Here is a 15,556-nt window from a genome sequence, read left to right as displayed (position 1 = left end):
ATCCGGCGTGGGGCGTGGAAGGTTTTGATCCTTTTGTTCCGGGAGGAATAGCCTCTCATCATATTGCAGCAGGGAGACTCAGCCTTGCCTTAAGCCCTTCTGGCGTCCACACTGCCCCCATGCCACCTACCATTCCCTCCCCAACTCCCCCCACCTAGCAATCCATGCTTCCTCTGCCGATCTTTTCCCCACACTCCCCATCTCCTCCCTAGCCTCCGATACCCTCTCCTCTGTCCATCTGAAGAAAGCCAAGCCCTCCAGGCCCTCGGTCAAAGGGACTGGGCCCAAAATTTCTCAGCCCTCCCCCCTCAAAGAGTATCACAGGAGGTCCAAACCCATTTCCAAATCTAAAACTCCCTCTTCATTCAAACCCTCCCCCAACTCCTCCGAGCTCTCAGTGCCGCCCTCCAACCATTCTAGATGATCCCTTGGACCATCTGGAGTATCAGAGGTCTCAATTCCTTTGCCAAGCATCATGTGATTCGCTCCCTCCTTAAGTCCTCCAAAGTCGTCCTCTGTTGCCTTCTACAAACTAGGGTTCTTAAAGCAAATGCTCCCCACATTGCCGCCCCAATTGCCCCCTATTGATCCTTCACCTCTAACTACGACCACTCCCTTATGATCGCATCTGGATTCTTTGGAATCCCCTCCTTCATGTCACCCCCATTTCCTCCTCCCCGCAAGTCATTCACTTCTCCTTTTCCTCCCATGTTGCACCCTCCTTCCTTCTCTGTTGTTTATGCCCTCAACCGCTCCTCTGAGAGGCTCTCTTTGGGCCGATATCCATTCCTTTGCCCGTTCTGCTTCCTCCTCCCCTTGGGGAATCGAAGGAGATTTCAATATTGTCTGTGCTGCTCATGAGAAGCTCGGTGTATCGCCCACTAATCCCACTTCCATTAACTCTTTCAATGTCTGCACTAATAACATTGCCATGAATGACCTTAGATGGTCTAGCTCTCCCCTCACTTAGAATAATCATAGAAGTGGTGGTGACCGTGTTGCTTGCAAGCTTGACCAAGGGCTTGTAAATGAAACTTGGCTCAATCTCTTCCCCTCCTCTCACGCCTGCTTTGACCTTTCGAGTATCGTCGACCACTCTCTCATCTCCCTCTTTGTCCAGCCCTTCATCTCCTTCGACCCAAGCCTTCCAAATTCTTTGACATGTGGTCCCAGCATCAAGACTTCCTCCCCATTTTCAAAGATTCTCGGGCCATCCCAGTTCTGCCTCCCTTTCCCCCCTCATTGCTTTCTTCAAGAAGCTCAAGAATGTTACAGATGCCCTCAAATCCTGGAATTCTTCAACCTTTGGCAATATCTCTGAGAGAGCCCTAGTTTGTCAAGATAAGCTTGAGTCCATCCAAGCTAGGCTACTGCTAGACCCCCTCAATCCCTCTCTTGCCATTGATATTTCTTCCTCTCCCCTTTGTAAAGAGGAAAGTTTCCTCCGTTAGAAAGCCCGCATTTTTGCTTTTGGGGTGAATAAATAATTCATTACCAAGTGAAAGGGGAAAAAGATTTACAGTCCCTAAAAAGGGGAGGGAGAAGAAAGCAAAACAAGCTTAGAGAGCATTACTATTCTTGATGATGGAGCTTGGAAGCTCCCCGGAATTTACAGTATGACAATTTCTAGGGGAGGAATTACAAGTGGACGCACACCGAGAGACTTAGGCTTTGACATCAAAGAAGATGGATCCCAAAATCTTATCAAGAGAGCGAGAATTGGAGGTCCATTTCTTATGATTCATTTCCATCCAAATCTGATTTATTGTAGCACAGAAGGCAAGTCTTCCCACAGTGTCACAGATAGTCTTTCCTTGAAAAGTCATATCCATCCAAATCCACTCATGATGGAATGGAACGATCATCCTATCGGATGGCCAGCATTTGCGAAGGATCCCTTTCCATATAGATGAAGAGATACTACAAGCGAAGAAGAGGTGCTCTATAGTCTCCGCCTCAGTGCCACATAGGATACACAATGGATCCGCTAAAATGCCTCTTTGAATGAGAAAATAGTTTGTGGGCAAAGACTTAGTGAAAACTCTCCAAGCCATGAAACTCTAGCGAGGAATGTGGTGCTTGAACCATATGAGTCGGTGCAATGGAGAGTCCGGGCCATGAGTCCTAACAAACTCCCAAGCTGCCTTAGGGGAGAAGGCCTTAGAGGAAGAAGGCTCCCAGAGAATAGTGTCCGATCTAAGCTGTTGAGATATTGGAATGACCGGCAAAGAGTTCCATATATCCTCAAGCTGAATCATAGAATGGGTCGAAGGAGACCAGTTGCCTGAGGAGCGGATATCCACCACAAGGGAAAACTTGGAGAGGCCCGAGTCATAAATCCTTCTGGCACTTAAAGTGTGATACAGAGTTCCCATGGGGTGCCAAGGATCAAGCCAAAGGAAAGTGTTGGTCCCATTGCCAATCTGAGAGGAAATGGCAGGAGTTATAGTTGTCATGATGGCAATGATTTTGCGCCATACACATGAGGCATCTGCTGGCATTTTCACAGTCCAATAGGTATCCCAATTTGAGGGGATTCAAATAAACCCATTCTACCCAGATACTCTTCTTTTTTTAGATGATCTTCCAAGCTAATTTTATGATACCGGCCAAATTAACATCCTTGGTCCTTCTCAAACCAAGCCCCCCTTCAGTTTTAGGAAGACAAACAGTAGCCCAGCTAATGGGACGGAGAAATCTGGAAAACTCAGCACCTTTCCACAAGAAGGATGCAAAGATGGATTCCAATTTGAAGATGATGGCTTCCAGGAAACCATAGATGCCCAACCAGTAGATGTATGAGGCTTGGAGAACTGATCTAATGAGCTCTAGCCGACCCACAAATGAGAGGATCTTCCCTTTCCAAAGCTGGAGACACTTCCTGATGAGGTCAAGCACAGGAGAACAATGAAGAATAGTGAGCCTGGCAGGAATAAGAGGAAGCCCAAGGTATTTCACTGGAAGATGCCCTTGATGAAGCCAATTTGCTCCAGAAGGGAGGCTTTGGCATCTTTAGAGATCCCAACCAAGAAGATGAGAGATTTTTCCGGATTGATGCGGAGCCCTGACATTGCAGCAAATTGAGACAGACATAGCATGATGTTCCCAAGGAAAGTAGGATCAGTTGTGGAGAATATCATCTAATCATCTACAAAAGCAAGGTGGGTCATGGTTTTAAGTATCAGTACGTATCATATCATATCAGCCTTTACGTATCTGTATTAGCCCTTACCGATACGATACATGAAATTTTTTAAATCCTTTTGTATAGATATGTATCCTACGATACATACTAATACGCACCGATACTCTATGGAAAATTAAAACTTGAGGTGAAATATACGTTTCGAAATGTATCGGCGCGTATCGGTGCGTATCGGTATGTATCAGTACGTAACGACCGATACATACCGATACGTACCGATACAATGCGCTACGGCCATATATTGGCCAAGATGGGTCATTTAAAAAAAAAAGCACGATTTTTGATGTGATTTTGTTTCCACAGCTATTTTTCTCTCTAACTAACGTGGAAATCAAGGTTGGGAACAAGGATTTTACATTTATGGGGCAACTACAAACCTCATTTTCTTAGTGCGATACTCTCAATTTAGTGTTTATGCTTAATACATGTTATATATAGCCTTTTTTTATTATTTTTTATGCAAAAGTGTATAAAAAAGTGTTTCCTATCCATTTATGTGCGTATCTTTAGCGTATCTTAGAGTATCTTTGATACGATACCCTCCAATACGTATCCTAATTTTGGCGGACCATACGGCGACCGATACTTTCATCCTTGGTGGGTAAGCTTAATGGCCTTACATTTAGGGATGGCAGAGATGAGATCCGAGCCTGTGGCCAGCTGAAGGCTTCTTTAAAGAGCTTCCATAGCAAGGCAGAAGATGTATGGAGATAGGGGAAATCCCTGTCTAATTCCCACTGAAGAAGAGAAGTAGCCAATCAGGCTTCCATTCACCAAAACAGAGAATCTAGAGAACGCAAAGCAGTGGTGAATCCAATTTGTGAACACTGGAAGGAACCCCATGCTGTTGAAGACTAAAACAATGTAGTCCCATCTCACGGAATCAAAAGCCTTGTGGATGTCGATCTTCAGAAGGTCAACAAAAGAGTGAGATTTCCTGTCAAATCCTCTAACAATTTTGTGACAAAGGAGAATATTATCCCCAACACTTCTCCCCGGGATGAAGGCCGATTGGTTTTTGCTGACAAGGGAGTCCATCACAAGCTTGATTCTATTAGCAAGGATTTTTGCTATAAATTTATAAAGGAGATTGCAAAGAGAAATTGACCTAAAGTCCTTCATATCATCAGCTCCCTCTTTCTTTGGAATGAGAAAAAAAAGATGTGACTAATCCCTTTAATTTGACTAGGATTAAACAAGAAGCTCTTAACTGTATTTATCATATCTACTTTGATGAGATCCCACGAGGATTAAAAGAAACCCATGCTAAATCCGTCAGGGTCTGGAGCCTTGCTTGCCTTATCAGAGAGGATAGCATAAGTGATTTCTATATCAGTGGGGATAGCCATAATAGGACCAACAAGGTTATCAGGGATGAATTTGTTTAAGAGGTCAGCAGGGATGGAAATTGATAGGGGGCTGGATCCATCTTGAACAGATTCCTGAAGAAGTCAACTGCAACATCTATTATCTCATCTACTTTGTGAACCTGATTGCCATCCGAGTTAGTCAACTTAGGCACCATTTGATAACGTGTTTGCTGTTTCTGTGTCTAGAAACAGCAGAAATGGATTTTCACGTTTCCGGAAACAAAAATTGATCTTTTTGTATTAACATGTTTCTCGAAACATTTTTTGCAGACGTAACGCCACTAAAAATCCAATAGTATCATCGGATGCCCAAAAGGGCTCTTTCTAGGTTTAAATAATTGAGAGATTTATCAGGCACAACAGCCTTTTTTCTCTCTCAAATTTGTTTCTAGAAACAAGGGCTTGTTTCATCAAAGTCATTTCTAGAATTGTAAATAGGCATAAATTTTGATTTATGTTTCTAAAAACGGGTAAAAAGGAACAAATTTATCAAATGCTTTTTAAGTTGTTTCTCCGTTTCTGGGAACAAGAAAACGTAGAAACGGAAAGTTGTCAAACGGTGCCTTAGTGATAGAGTTGCTATTATTTCTGGCTTTCACAGATCTATGGAAGTAAAAAGTGTTGGAATCTCCAAGCTGAAGCCAATTAATCCTAGATTTCTGCCTCATGAAGCTCTCTTCTTGAGCAAGAAGGGTAGAGAGGTTGGCTGCCATAGTCTTCTCCTCATTAGCTAATAAGGAAGCATTGAGATGGTTATATTGAAGCTGGCTCTGAATGGAGGAGAGCTTGTTCCAGCAATCATTAACTTGAGAAGAGATATTCCCGAAGGAGTTAGTATTCCAAGCTTTGGGGGCAACTTGACATTCTTCAACCTTCTAGCCAAGGCAATAAGAGGGGTGGAGAAGGCATGGACAGGCTTTAACCAGGCTTCTTTAACAATGGAGATAGTCCGGGTGGGAGGTTCACATGTCAAAAAATTTAAAGGGTTTAGGCCCAAAGGAGGTGTATGGCTGAATTAGGAGCGAGATGGGGCTATGGTCGGAGATGTCAGGGGCTCCAAAAGTAGCATAGGAAAAGGGGAAGGCATTTAGCCAAGCTTCATTGACCAAGGATCTGTCAAGCTTTGAAGCAATTCTGGCTTGACCCGATCTTTTGTTATTCCAGGAGTATTTTATTCCAGACCATCTGAGGTCCTCAACAACAACATCATCAATGCATGAGTTTAAGGAATCCATATTCTCACCGTCCAAGGTATCCCCTCCTTGCTTTTCATGGGAAAATCTGGTCATATTAAAGTCACCCCCAATACCCCATGGGATTTGCCCAATCTGATTAGCCAAAAGCCTAAGGTAATTCCAGAGGATATCCCTTTCAGTAGTTCTATTGGAAGCATAAACAGAGGTGAGGACGAAAGTGGCGCTGGAAGCAGTATCAATAATGGAGAGATGCATGAATTGGGCGGAGGAAGAAATGAGGGTAACATTAATCTTAGTGTTATCCCACATGAAACAAATACGCCCATTAGGATGAGCAGAATGGTTGGACAGAAAGAGCCAGCCAGAGACTATAGTGGAGACAATTTTCCTCATAGTAGTCTCTTTGACATGAGTTTCCAAGATACAATAGAAGGAGGACCTGAGCTCTTCGATGAGCAACCTCACAGCAGTATGCTTGGAGGGGGAGTTGAGACCCCTAGCATTCCACAATATGTTGTGGGTCATTGAGCATAATTAGAGGAAGGCAGTGAAGGCTCAATGGAGGAGGAGCCGAGAGTAATAGGGGTTGGGCGAGTCCTGCTCCTTTGATAAGATCAATGCGAAGCAAGGTGGGGAATTTCAAGGCCAGGGGGAGAGGGGCGCGACTGGCAAGACGAGGCAACAGGGCGTTATTTTCCTTTCTTCAGGTTGCGCTTGGAGTTAGTAGGTAAAGAAAGCTTTCGGCCAAAGAAGAAGAGGAAGGAGGGTTATGGATCATATTCGATACTTCGGTCCGCAGGAACCTAGGTCTGGGCAGAAGACAAAAGGGTGGAATTGTAGGCTGGAGAGTGGTTAGAAGGTTTTATGGGTTTTGTCGAGCCGATGGGCTGAATTGTGGGCCTGGGCAAGCATGGTTCCCCCAAGGAGATAGGCCCATCAAAAGTGGGCATGACCAGACTACCTATGTGCGATTCCATAGTAGCACGTGCCTCCATCGAGGGTATAACCAGTAAAAGGGGGTGGGATGGATCCTATCGCAGATGTCTCCTTCAAAGTCTCGTTCGACAACGAATGAGAGGACCAGTCGGTAGTCACCCTAGCTTGCAAATCTTCATCAAAGTCCGAGGAATCGTCATCTGATGAAGAGCCCGAAAAGCTAGACGAGGAGCCAACTGAGGAGGAGCTTTCATATAAACCAGCAGAGGAGTCATCGCTTGCACATCAATGGCAGTCGATCCGACAAGGGGGCGTCACCGATGCTGTAAGCCACATCAGCTAAGGCTGTAAATCGGTTTTTCCCATCGTGCAAGGACCAATCCCTGTCCATAGAGATTCTGGCTGAGGGAGGCAATTGGCCAGCGGCAGTAGCTCTCAGGGATTTTCTTCCTCTTCGATTCATCCCTCTGCCCCTCGTCGGAGGGCGGAAGGATGATGATCTACGGCCAACCTCAGTCATCAGAGAGCGATCGCGGTTAAGGATGGGGCTTGTGAAGCCGGAATGCGAGCCTTCCAAAGGGTTCAAAGAAGCCGCCTTCGAACATGTCTTCGTATCATGGCCAAACACTTTGCAGACAATACATTGGGGAGGCTTCCAATCATAAAGGGCAGACTGCTGGAAGGAGAAGTCCTCCCCATCCTGGATCGAGATGGATGAAGGAAGGGCATCTGTGGCATCGACCTCGACCCAGATACACGTGTAAGCGAGGCGATGCTTCCTGCAAGTTCTGGCATCGGAGCACACCCGAGTTCCAAGGACAGATCCCACAGCACTAAGGCCCTCAGAGCACTAGAAGTGCAGAGGCAAACCCGGGAGGGAGACCCAAATGGGTATGGAGGAGATCCACACAATTGAGGAGGTGACAGTGCCAAGGTCTAAGGAACTTTGGTGTTCGCCCCACCCGCCGAGTACCCTCTTCCAGAATTCTCAACTTATCCTGTTCCTCGGAGAACCGGAACAAGAAAAAGCCATAGTCAAGGAGGAACGCGTCAATCGAACCCACGAGGCGCCATTGCTTCGAGAGCGATAGCTCGACCAGATCAAATAGCAGTCGCTTCCTCAGGAAATATCCGATGAGGGAATTATGCCAAGGGGAAGCTTCAGAGTCCAGGAGGCCCTTGGGGCAGACAGCTACACGAGAATCTCCAAGATTGGTAGGTGGGACGAAATGCAGAGAGAGGCTACCAGTAGGAGTGGAGGTAGATTGCTAGAAATGGGAATTCTAGGGAACTCCAAGGGGGAGGATAAAGGTGGGAAAATCGGAGGTGAAGGAATAGAAGAGGGGAGGAATTTCCGGCAGGGGGACCCTAGCCATTAGGCCGGCCATCAAGGGCAGTCATTGGACCTTCCCGGAGGTCGACAGGGGCAGGGACATCTTCGAAAGCCTGCATTAAATGGCTAGATTTCGGAGATTCCAATTCAGCCTTCTTCCAGAAATCTCTCAAAGTTCAAACTAATTACAACTCCATTCCCAAGCTCTTATCCACTAAGGGAATCGAGTTGTCTTCCCCACTTGAGATCAAATCTGAAGCGGTCTCCTACTTCGTCAACCTCTTCCATCCCCTGCCCCCTGATCTCCTCCACAAATTTATTCTTGATCACCTCCTCCCCAACCTCCAAGCTATCCCTTATGATGATGAGATCCTGTCAGCCGCCCTCTCTCACAAATCCAACAAGGCTCCGGGGCCTGATGGATTTAGTATGGGGTTCTTCTCCTCTTCCTGGTACATCATCCGTAATGACCTCATCGAAGCCATTAAAAGCTTCTTCCTTAACCCCTCCCAAAGCTCTAGCATCAATCACACCTTCCTTTGCCTCATCTCCAAGAAAGAGAGTTCCCAGTCTATGCCGGATTTCAGGCTTATCTCCCTCTGTAACCTCTTTTATAAGTTCATAGCTAAAATCTTAGCTACCAAAATCCAAGTGGTCATTGATTCCCTGATTAGTCCCAATCAATCAGCTTCCATTGCTGGTAGAAGCATTGCTCACAATATCATCCTCTGTCATGAGGTTGTCATAGAATTCGATCGGTCTTATTCCCCTGCTGCTCTCCTCAAAACTGACATCTACAAAGCCTTTGATTCCATTCGTTAGGACTTCATCTCAAAAGTCCTTCTCCAGATGTCCTTTCCCGCTTCTTTTGTTCATTGGATTCTCTCATGCATCTCCTCACCAGATTCTCTGTCCTCATCAATGGCAGCCCCGCAGGCTATTTCTCCTCATTTGTTGGCATTCATCAGGGTTTCCCCCTTTCTCTTCTCTCTCACCCTTGAGGTGCTCTCCTGCTCCATCTAATCCTCTACAGATCAGCTCTTAAGCTATCCAATCGCCAAATGCAAAGCTCTGATGCTCACCCATCTGGCTTTCACTAACGATCTCATGATTTTTCCCAAAACTGACCCACGTTCCATTTCCGTCATAATGTCCTCCCACCTCTACGAATCCCTCTCTGGCCTTCACATCAATCTTCTAAAATACAGGATTTTTCTTTCCGATGTCTCTGAAGGCCGTCAAGCTCAGCTCCTTGCCATCTCTGCCTTCTCCCTAGGCTCCCTCCCAGTCAAATACCTTGCCTTGCCCCTTATCTCCTCTAAGCTCACTGCTCATAACTGCATGCTAATTCTTGATTCTATCAGGTTAAGGCTCCAAGTTTGGAAATGCCAGCTTCTTTCCTATGCTGGGTGTCTTGTCCTAATCAAATCTGTCCTCCAATCTCTCTACCTCTACTGGTCCAGCATTTTCTCCCTCCCCGCAGCCACCTCTAAATCCATTTATACTCCCTCCTTTGTTCCTTCCTCTGGAAAGCAGTTGAATCCCCTAACTTTCTTTCATCCTTTGAGCTAGTCCAAAATCTATTCTCCAAACGCTAAGGGAGGACTTGGTTTGAGGCAAATTAAAGAAACCAACTCAGTTGGAATTCTGAAGCTCGTTTGGAAAAATGTCTCAAAGCATCGTAGCATTTGGGTTTTCTGGATTTACTCCTCACCCCTAAAAAATGATTCCCTTTGGTATGCTTCCCCTCCCTCCGATGCCTCTTGGATCTGGAGGAAAATCCTTAGCTCCAGGGCTCTCCCTGCCATCTCTTTCTCCATCGGGAGCGGCTCCTCTATCTCCCTTTAGCTAGATCCCTGGCACCGCTTGGGCATCCTATCCAACCTGGTCTCCCCTAGAGCCATCTACTCCTCTGGTCTTCCCAGATCTGTCCGGCTCTCCTACATCCTCTCCCTCTAGGGATGGGCTCCTCCTGCCTCTCTCGCTCCCCCTTGCTGACCTTTGGTCCTCCCTTCCTCCCATCCCTCCTAGCCACCGTGGAAGGGAGGACAAGGTTATTTGGTTGCCCTCCTCTATGGGTGCATTCTCCCTTGCCTCTGCTTGGGACTATATTCTGACCAAAAACCCCCTCATTCCTTGGCACAACACCGTTTGGTTTACATGCCATATCCCCTGCCACACCTTCACCGTTTAGCGTGCTCGCACATTCAAGTTTCCCCCTCCTGTTGCCTGTGTTGGAATGGCTCTGGAGATGCTGACCATCTTTTTTTTTATCGCCCCTTCTCCATATGGAAGAGGGTCCTCAGCTCCATTTGGCCATCCCACAAACCCATCCTCCCCTTGTCTAGAGAATGGATTTTGATTGATATGACCTTCAGTGGTTCTTCTATTTGTGACAAGGTTGGGAAGCTCGCCTTCGCGGCTATCATCAACCACATTTGAATGGAGTGTAATCTTCATAGATGAAAGTCCAACTCTTGTTCTTTTGACAAGATTTGGAATCCCATCTTCTTTGATGTTAGCTCCAAGATTGGATGCACCCAGCATCGCAAGGCTCCTAGCTCCCCAAGGAACAGGCTTGTTGTTGTTGCCTGGTGGCTCCCTCCCTCCACTCTCCCCCCCCCCTCCTTTGTATATTCTTCCTCTTGGTAATGTATTTCTTCATTCATCCCCCACATCCCCCCCCAAAAAAAAAAAAAGATGAAATGCTAAAGTATACACCACCTTTATACGAATATGAACTCCACTGATTTATAGTATTTGACATATTTACATCTCTAAATTCTGAGCAAGAAGGATCATGCCAAAATTTGACAGCATAAGATCCTATTTACCAACATGGCTATTGAAGACTATAACATCTAGTTATCTTCGCACTACTACTTTTTTATTTATTGCCAAGAATGGAGAAAAGGAAAGATGATTTGCAGTCAGATTGTGAAATGGCACTGAAACTTTTTTAACCCACAAAGATAAGAACTTGCCTGTATACACAGCAACCCCACATGCCCATTCAGTATTTCGCAAGTAACATGACTGAAGCAACGTGCTGTTGATGGTTAAAGGGCACAAATCATTATCAATAAATGGAGGAAACAACCTCACGTTTGCATCAAATCTCCTAATATCTTTATCTGGGTTTGGACATTCAATGACTCCCTGCTCATTTTAGAAAATAGAGATAATTTTAGTGGACAGAGCTGTGTGGGCAAATGCTATCAACAAACTGCTCAGCAACTAAAAAAGGAACAGAAAAGGTTAAGCTTGCCTTGATTTTGTGCAACAGTTCAGAGGCTATCCCCACACAAGCAGAGGGTATAACCCTTGTCTTCAAATCAGTTTCTCCATCAAGAGCAGAAGTCTGCAATAGTAGATAAATGTGATTGATTTATCATATTGTAGAAAGCACAAGAACTAGAAAAAATGAGAAAAGGCACAGAAATAGTAATTCATAGATGCATAAGTAAGATCAGATGGACCATATTCATAGAAGCATACATAAAATCAGATGGACTATCAAAGTGTATCCAAACTCGAACAGAACTACATACAACTGAATTCTCACAACTGAAAGTATTTCTGAACTTATTTTTACAATGATAAAAACTTAAAATATAATTTTCATCTGTGATACATTCACTAAATTGGAAAGTATAAGAGAAAAATAAAGATAGATACCAGCTCAATAAAGACAAATAGGAGGGGGAAGGCAAACAATCAAACAAAAGAGAAGCCAAAAACCTGTCCAAAACCAGAAAAATAGGAAAAAGAAAGACCTGCCTATCAGCATCCAACCTACAGTCTCAACCCTGGACTCAAAAAAAATGGAAGCCTTAGAAACCCAAAGAAAGAAAGAAGACAAACTCCAAGTAGCCTACCCTTTTCCTCATCTTACTCTTACCATGAAGCATGGCTACCCAGGAATGGGTGAGAACACCAAGAAATATCAGTCCCCTCCATTACACTTTCCAATAGGAATCACCATTTCTAATCTGACAGCTTTCATGGCGCAATAACATCAGAGCATGTTTCTCTGACTCCACAGTCATCCATTTTTGTTCCTCTAGTGGTTCATTGTACTTCCGTCCATCCAATAAACTGACTCCATTTTCTTACTGTAAACAATAGAGAAGAGAGAGAGAGAGAGAGAGAGAGAGAGAGAGGGAGGCGATTTGGGTAATGGGAGTCCCATCGATGAGATTGGGCTGCCCTGCTTCATTCATTATATAGACTAGCAAATTACACACTCCTAGTAAGAATAGGAAATCAATAAAATAGGAAACAAATCTAACTCCTAATTCTAATCTACTAACCACTTAGAGTTAGACTAGAATACTACCAAGGGGAGTCGTGGCTTGCGCTGGACAGCTGACCACGACTCCTCTATTTCACACAATACTTCTAACACTTGCTACCCTCCAATCCATTTCTCAAGGCTTCCAAACTTTAACTTCGAGATTCTTCACCGTCATGACCTTGTAATTTCCCCATCCTCATCTTCGATGAGGTTAACAATTTGACATTCTTCTAAACCAGGCCACTCTTTTATAAGCTTGTTACCAGGAAGCCGAGTTAAATTCCCCCCATAGTCAAGGTACCCCTAGTTCTGAACCTTATCTAACAGTAAGCCGGAAGCATATGGTGAAACCTCCAATTATACTGCTTACAAGATCCCACTGGCTTTCCCCTCAGAAAAAAGATCACATCAATGTCAGATTCTACATGCTCCAGTTGGTGCCACCAGGTCCACCACAAAGTTATCATAGCTAAAATCAACCAAGTTAACTAATTTGAGAACATTTTTTTTATTGGCAACACCAGAAAAGTTGCATTAATGGGGAAAATCATGAAAATTCACAAGTGTATGTTGTAAATACCAGTTGATGTGCAGCATATACAAAAAGCAAAAGATAGAAATACATTTTTTAACAGAAAAATGTCACAAATTCAAAAGAGAACTCCAGTCCAAACCAAAATGGTGAGGTGTAAATCCATAAAATTCCTTTCTGGCACATGCCCCATTCTGCTAGCCTCCAAACATGTTCAAGAGACAAAGTTTATTGTCTTGAAACACCCTTCCAGTTCTTTCCTTCCAGATGGTCCAACAATGGCATAAGGGACCATGTTCCAAATTACTTCGGCCTTTGAAGATAAGACAACATCAGGCCATTTTTTAAAGATATTTTTTCATCCTTTGGAAGGAACCCAACATAATCAGATAATCCAAGAACATATGACCAAAGACAGAAGGCCAAATCACACTTTAGAAATAGATGCACAGTTGGCTCCTCTTCATTATAGCTTACATTACATCTCCTAGCCAAGTGGAAACCTCTAGTCTTAAATTACTCAAGTTAGAAGCTTATAAAGAGACAACGCCAAGCACAAATGCCCATTGACCACAATAGGAGATTTCTGATTCGTGGCTTCTTGCGACCTGCCCAGAATGCCCGTACATACCAAGACTCATTCTTCTACTCTTCTTCAAGGTTTGTGGGACTGGTTATCTGTTTCTCTGTTGCTACATCTTATCAGAGCAACTATAACTAGTCCTTCATATTCAATTCTGGTTTGATAATCTCTTAAAGGACTAATTTTGTGGTTGCAGCAACCTATGCAGCCATACATACTATCCAAGGCCTTAGTGATGGTAATATGAAGATAAAATAAGGTCTCTCCGCATCAATTACATATTTACATTCACCTTGCTGTCCATGGAAGCATTCAATCACAGGAATCAGCTTTTTATAAAAATATAGGCTGGCAGCATTCTGGCTCTGAAATTTTTTTTTTTTTTACAGCGAAGAGATCTCTTATTTTCCATCGAAGCAGCAGATGTATCTTATATTTTAGGGCATGGTTAGCCAATATGGTTAGGTCCTTCAACCCTAATATGAGGCTGATCCAAGCCTCTGATTATGCTTGGTTTATTTTCTCCAAGGGGCTGGTACTCAGTTTTTCTGAGGTTTTTGGAGATTATTGCAACTAAGAATACTTCCAATAAGACCATTGTATCTGATCTCAATTCTTGGACCTTATTTTAGAGCTCCCTCGATTTCAGTTTGGTGTAAATCTGACACCTTGATCTTCTCAGTTCTAAAATCATCCAAATTCTGGGTAGGAAATGTCAGAATTAACTTTATATCACTACTACATAGTGGTCTAATTATCAAACCAGGTCTATATTGTAAAGTTTTCTCTCTCCATTGTCCATTCTCTTGCTATTTCTGTCCAGATTTGGGGATCAGAGAAGGTATCCTACGGGTTACCTGCTTAGTTTGCTCAGAATCAGCCAGTTCAATTGTTATTCTGCCACTGGAATTTTTTTTAGCACCTAAGCTGGTCCTAAGAGTTAATTCCGTACACCTTACTATATCCTTAGCCACCAATCTGGCCTCATATCTCTCAATAATGTCATCGGATCAGATCGGTTCTTGATTAATCAAACCCATCTACATCCAACTAGAACTCTCCCCTTTGGAACATCAACAAGCTTCCAAGTACAGTTCTTCACAAGGGCCATCATTTCCTCACTCATAGATTCCTTCCACTTTAGGTCAGAAATGACCTTAGTAACATTCTTAGGAATAAGAGTTGAGGAAAGAGTAACTGAGAAACACCTCTAGGAGAGAGAGCATCATAGGAAACAAACATGGCTATAGGACTAGTACAAGCTCTTGTACCCTTTCGAACAGCAAGGGGAAGGTCTAACTCAGAAGTGTGGGAAGGAATACTACTGACCAGGGAAGATGGAGGTGGAGCTCAAAATGAGGATCCGACGAAGATTCTTGGTAGGTCTTCCTTTCCCTTCTTTTTGTAAACTATAACTCCTTTTCCTTGCCAACACCTTCTCAATGTTAGGTTCCATTTCAGTACCAGCTCCTTCTGAATGGTCTAAAACATCAATGACATCCATCCCCTTGTGTTTCCCCACATCAAGCAGAAATGGAAGGATAGGCAAGAGTTGAAGGGGGGAACAATAGCAGCCTCTTCACCTCCACTACTCTCCCCCTGAAGAGCTTGAGGATGAGGAGTAAAAAAAGGCAGAAATTCAAAGAAGTTGACATCTTTGTAGAGAAGCCACCTCCGGGAGACAGGTTGTAGCACTTTTAGCCCTTGGTAGAAGGGGCATAACCAAGGATAATATATTTCAGGGCCTTAGGATCAAGTTTAGTCTAAGAAAACTTATTAACATGCACATAACACACACACCCAAACACTTTGGGAGGAAAAGAGAAAGCAGAAACACAGGGGGACAGGAATTTCTAAAGGAGATTAAAAACCATGGATACTAGCATGGTTTAAAGTATCCATCAAATCTTATCGTATTGGCCAATACATACGGGTATCAATACATATCCCTCCTTTTAAAAACTTTAAAATATCCCACTGTATTGCATAGTATCACCCGATATGACATGATACGGTTCGATACATGCTAATACTATCGAAACATCTCTTCAAAGGCCCATGTGGGTTTCATTCTCAATACAGAATTTACAAAACCCGGAAAAAA

General features: G+C 43.9%; 1 protein-coding gene across 2 annotated transcripts in view; it reads right to left on the bottom strand.

Moving 5' to 3' along the window:
• The window catches only part of LOC122081237 (phospholipid-transporting ATPase 2-like), a 57,202-nt gene that overhangs the window by 25,850 nt on the left and 15,796 nt on the right, over positions 1–15,556 (bottom strand). For both annotated transcript variants that reach the window (XM_042648267.1, XM_042648266.1), the window contains exons 5-6: positions 11,309–11,401; positions 11,025–11,199 (exon numbers count right to left, since the gene is read on the bottom strand). In XM_042648267.1, the coding sequence (XP_042504201.1) occupies positions 11,025–11,199; positions 11,309–11,401 (268 nt within the window). The remainder of the gene's footprint in view (positions 1–11,024; positions 11,200–11,308; positions 11,402–15,556) is intronic.

The sequence above is a fragment of the Macadamia integrifolia genome, chromosome 6, assembly GCF_013358625.1.
Source record: "Macadamia integrifolia cultivar HAES 741 chromosome 6, SCU_Mint_v3, whole genome shotgun sequence".
Taxonomy (NCBI): Eukaryota; Viridiplantae; Streptophyta; class Magnoliopsida; order Proteales; family Proteaceae; genus Macadamia; species Macadamia integrifolia.
The sequence above is the reverse complement of the archived record's forward strand: the minus strand, read 5'-3'. Positions and strand labels throughout refer to the sequence as shown.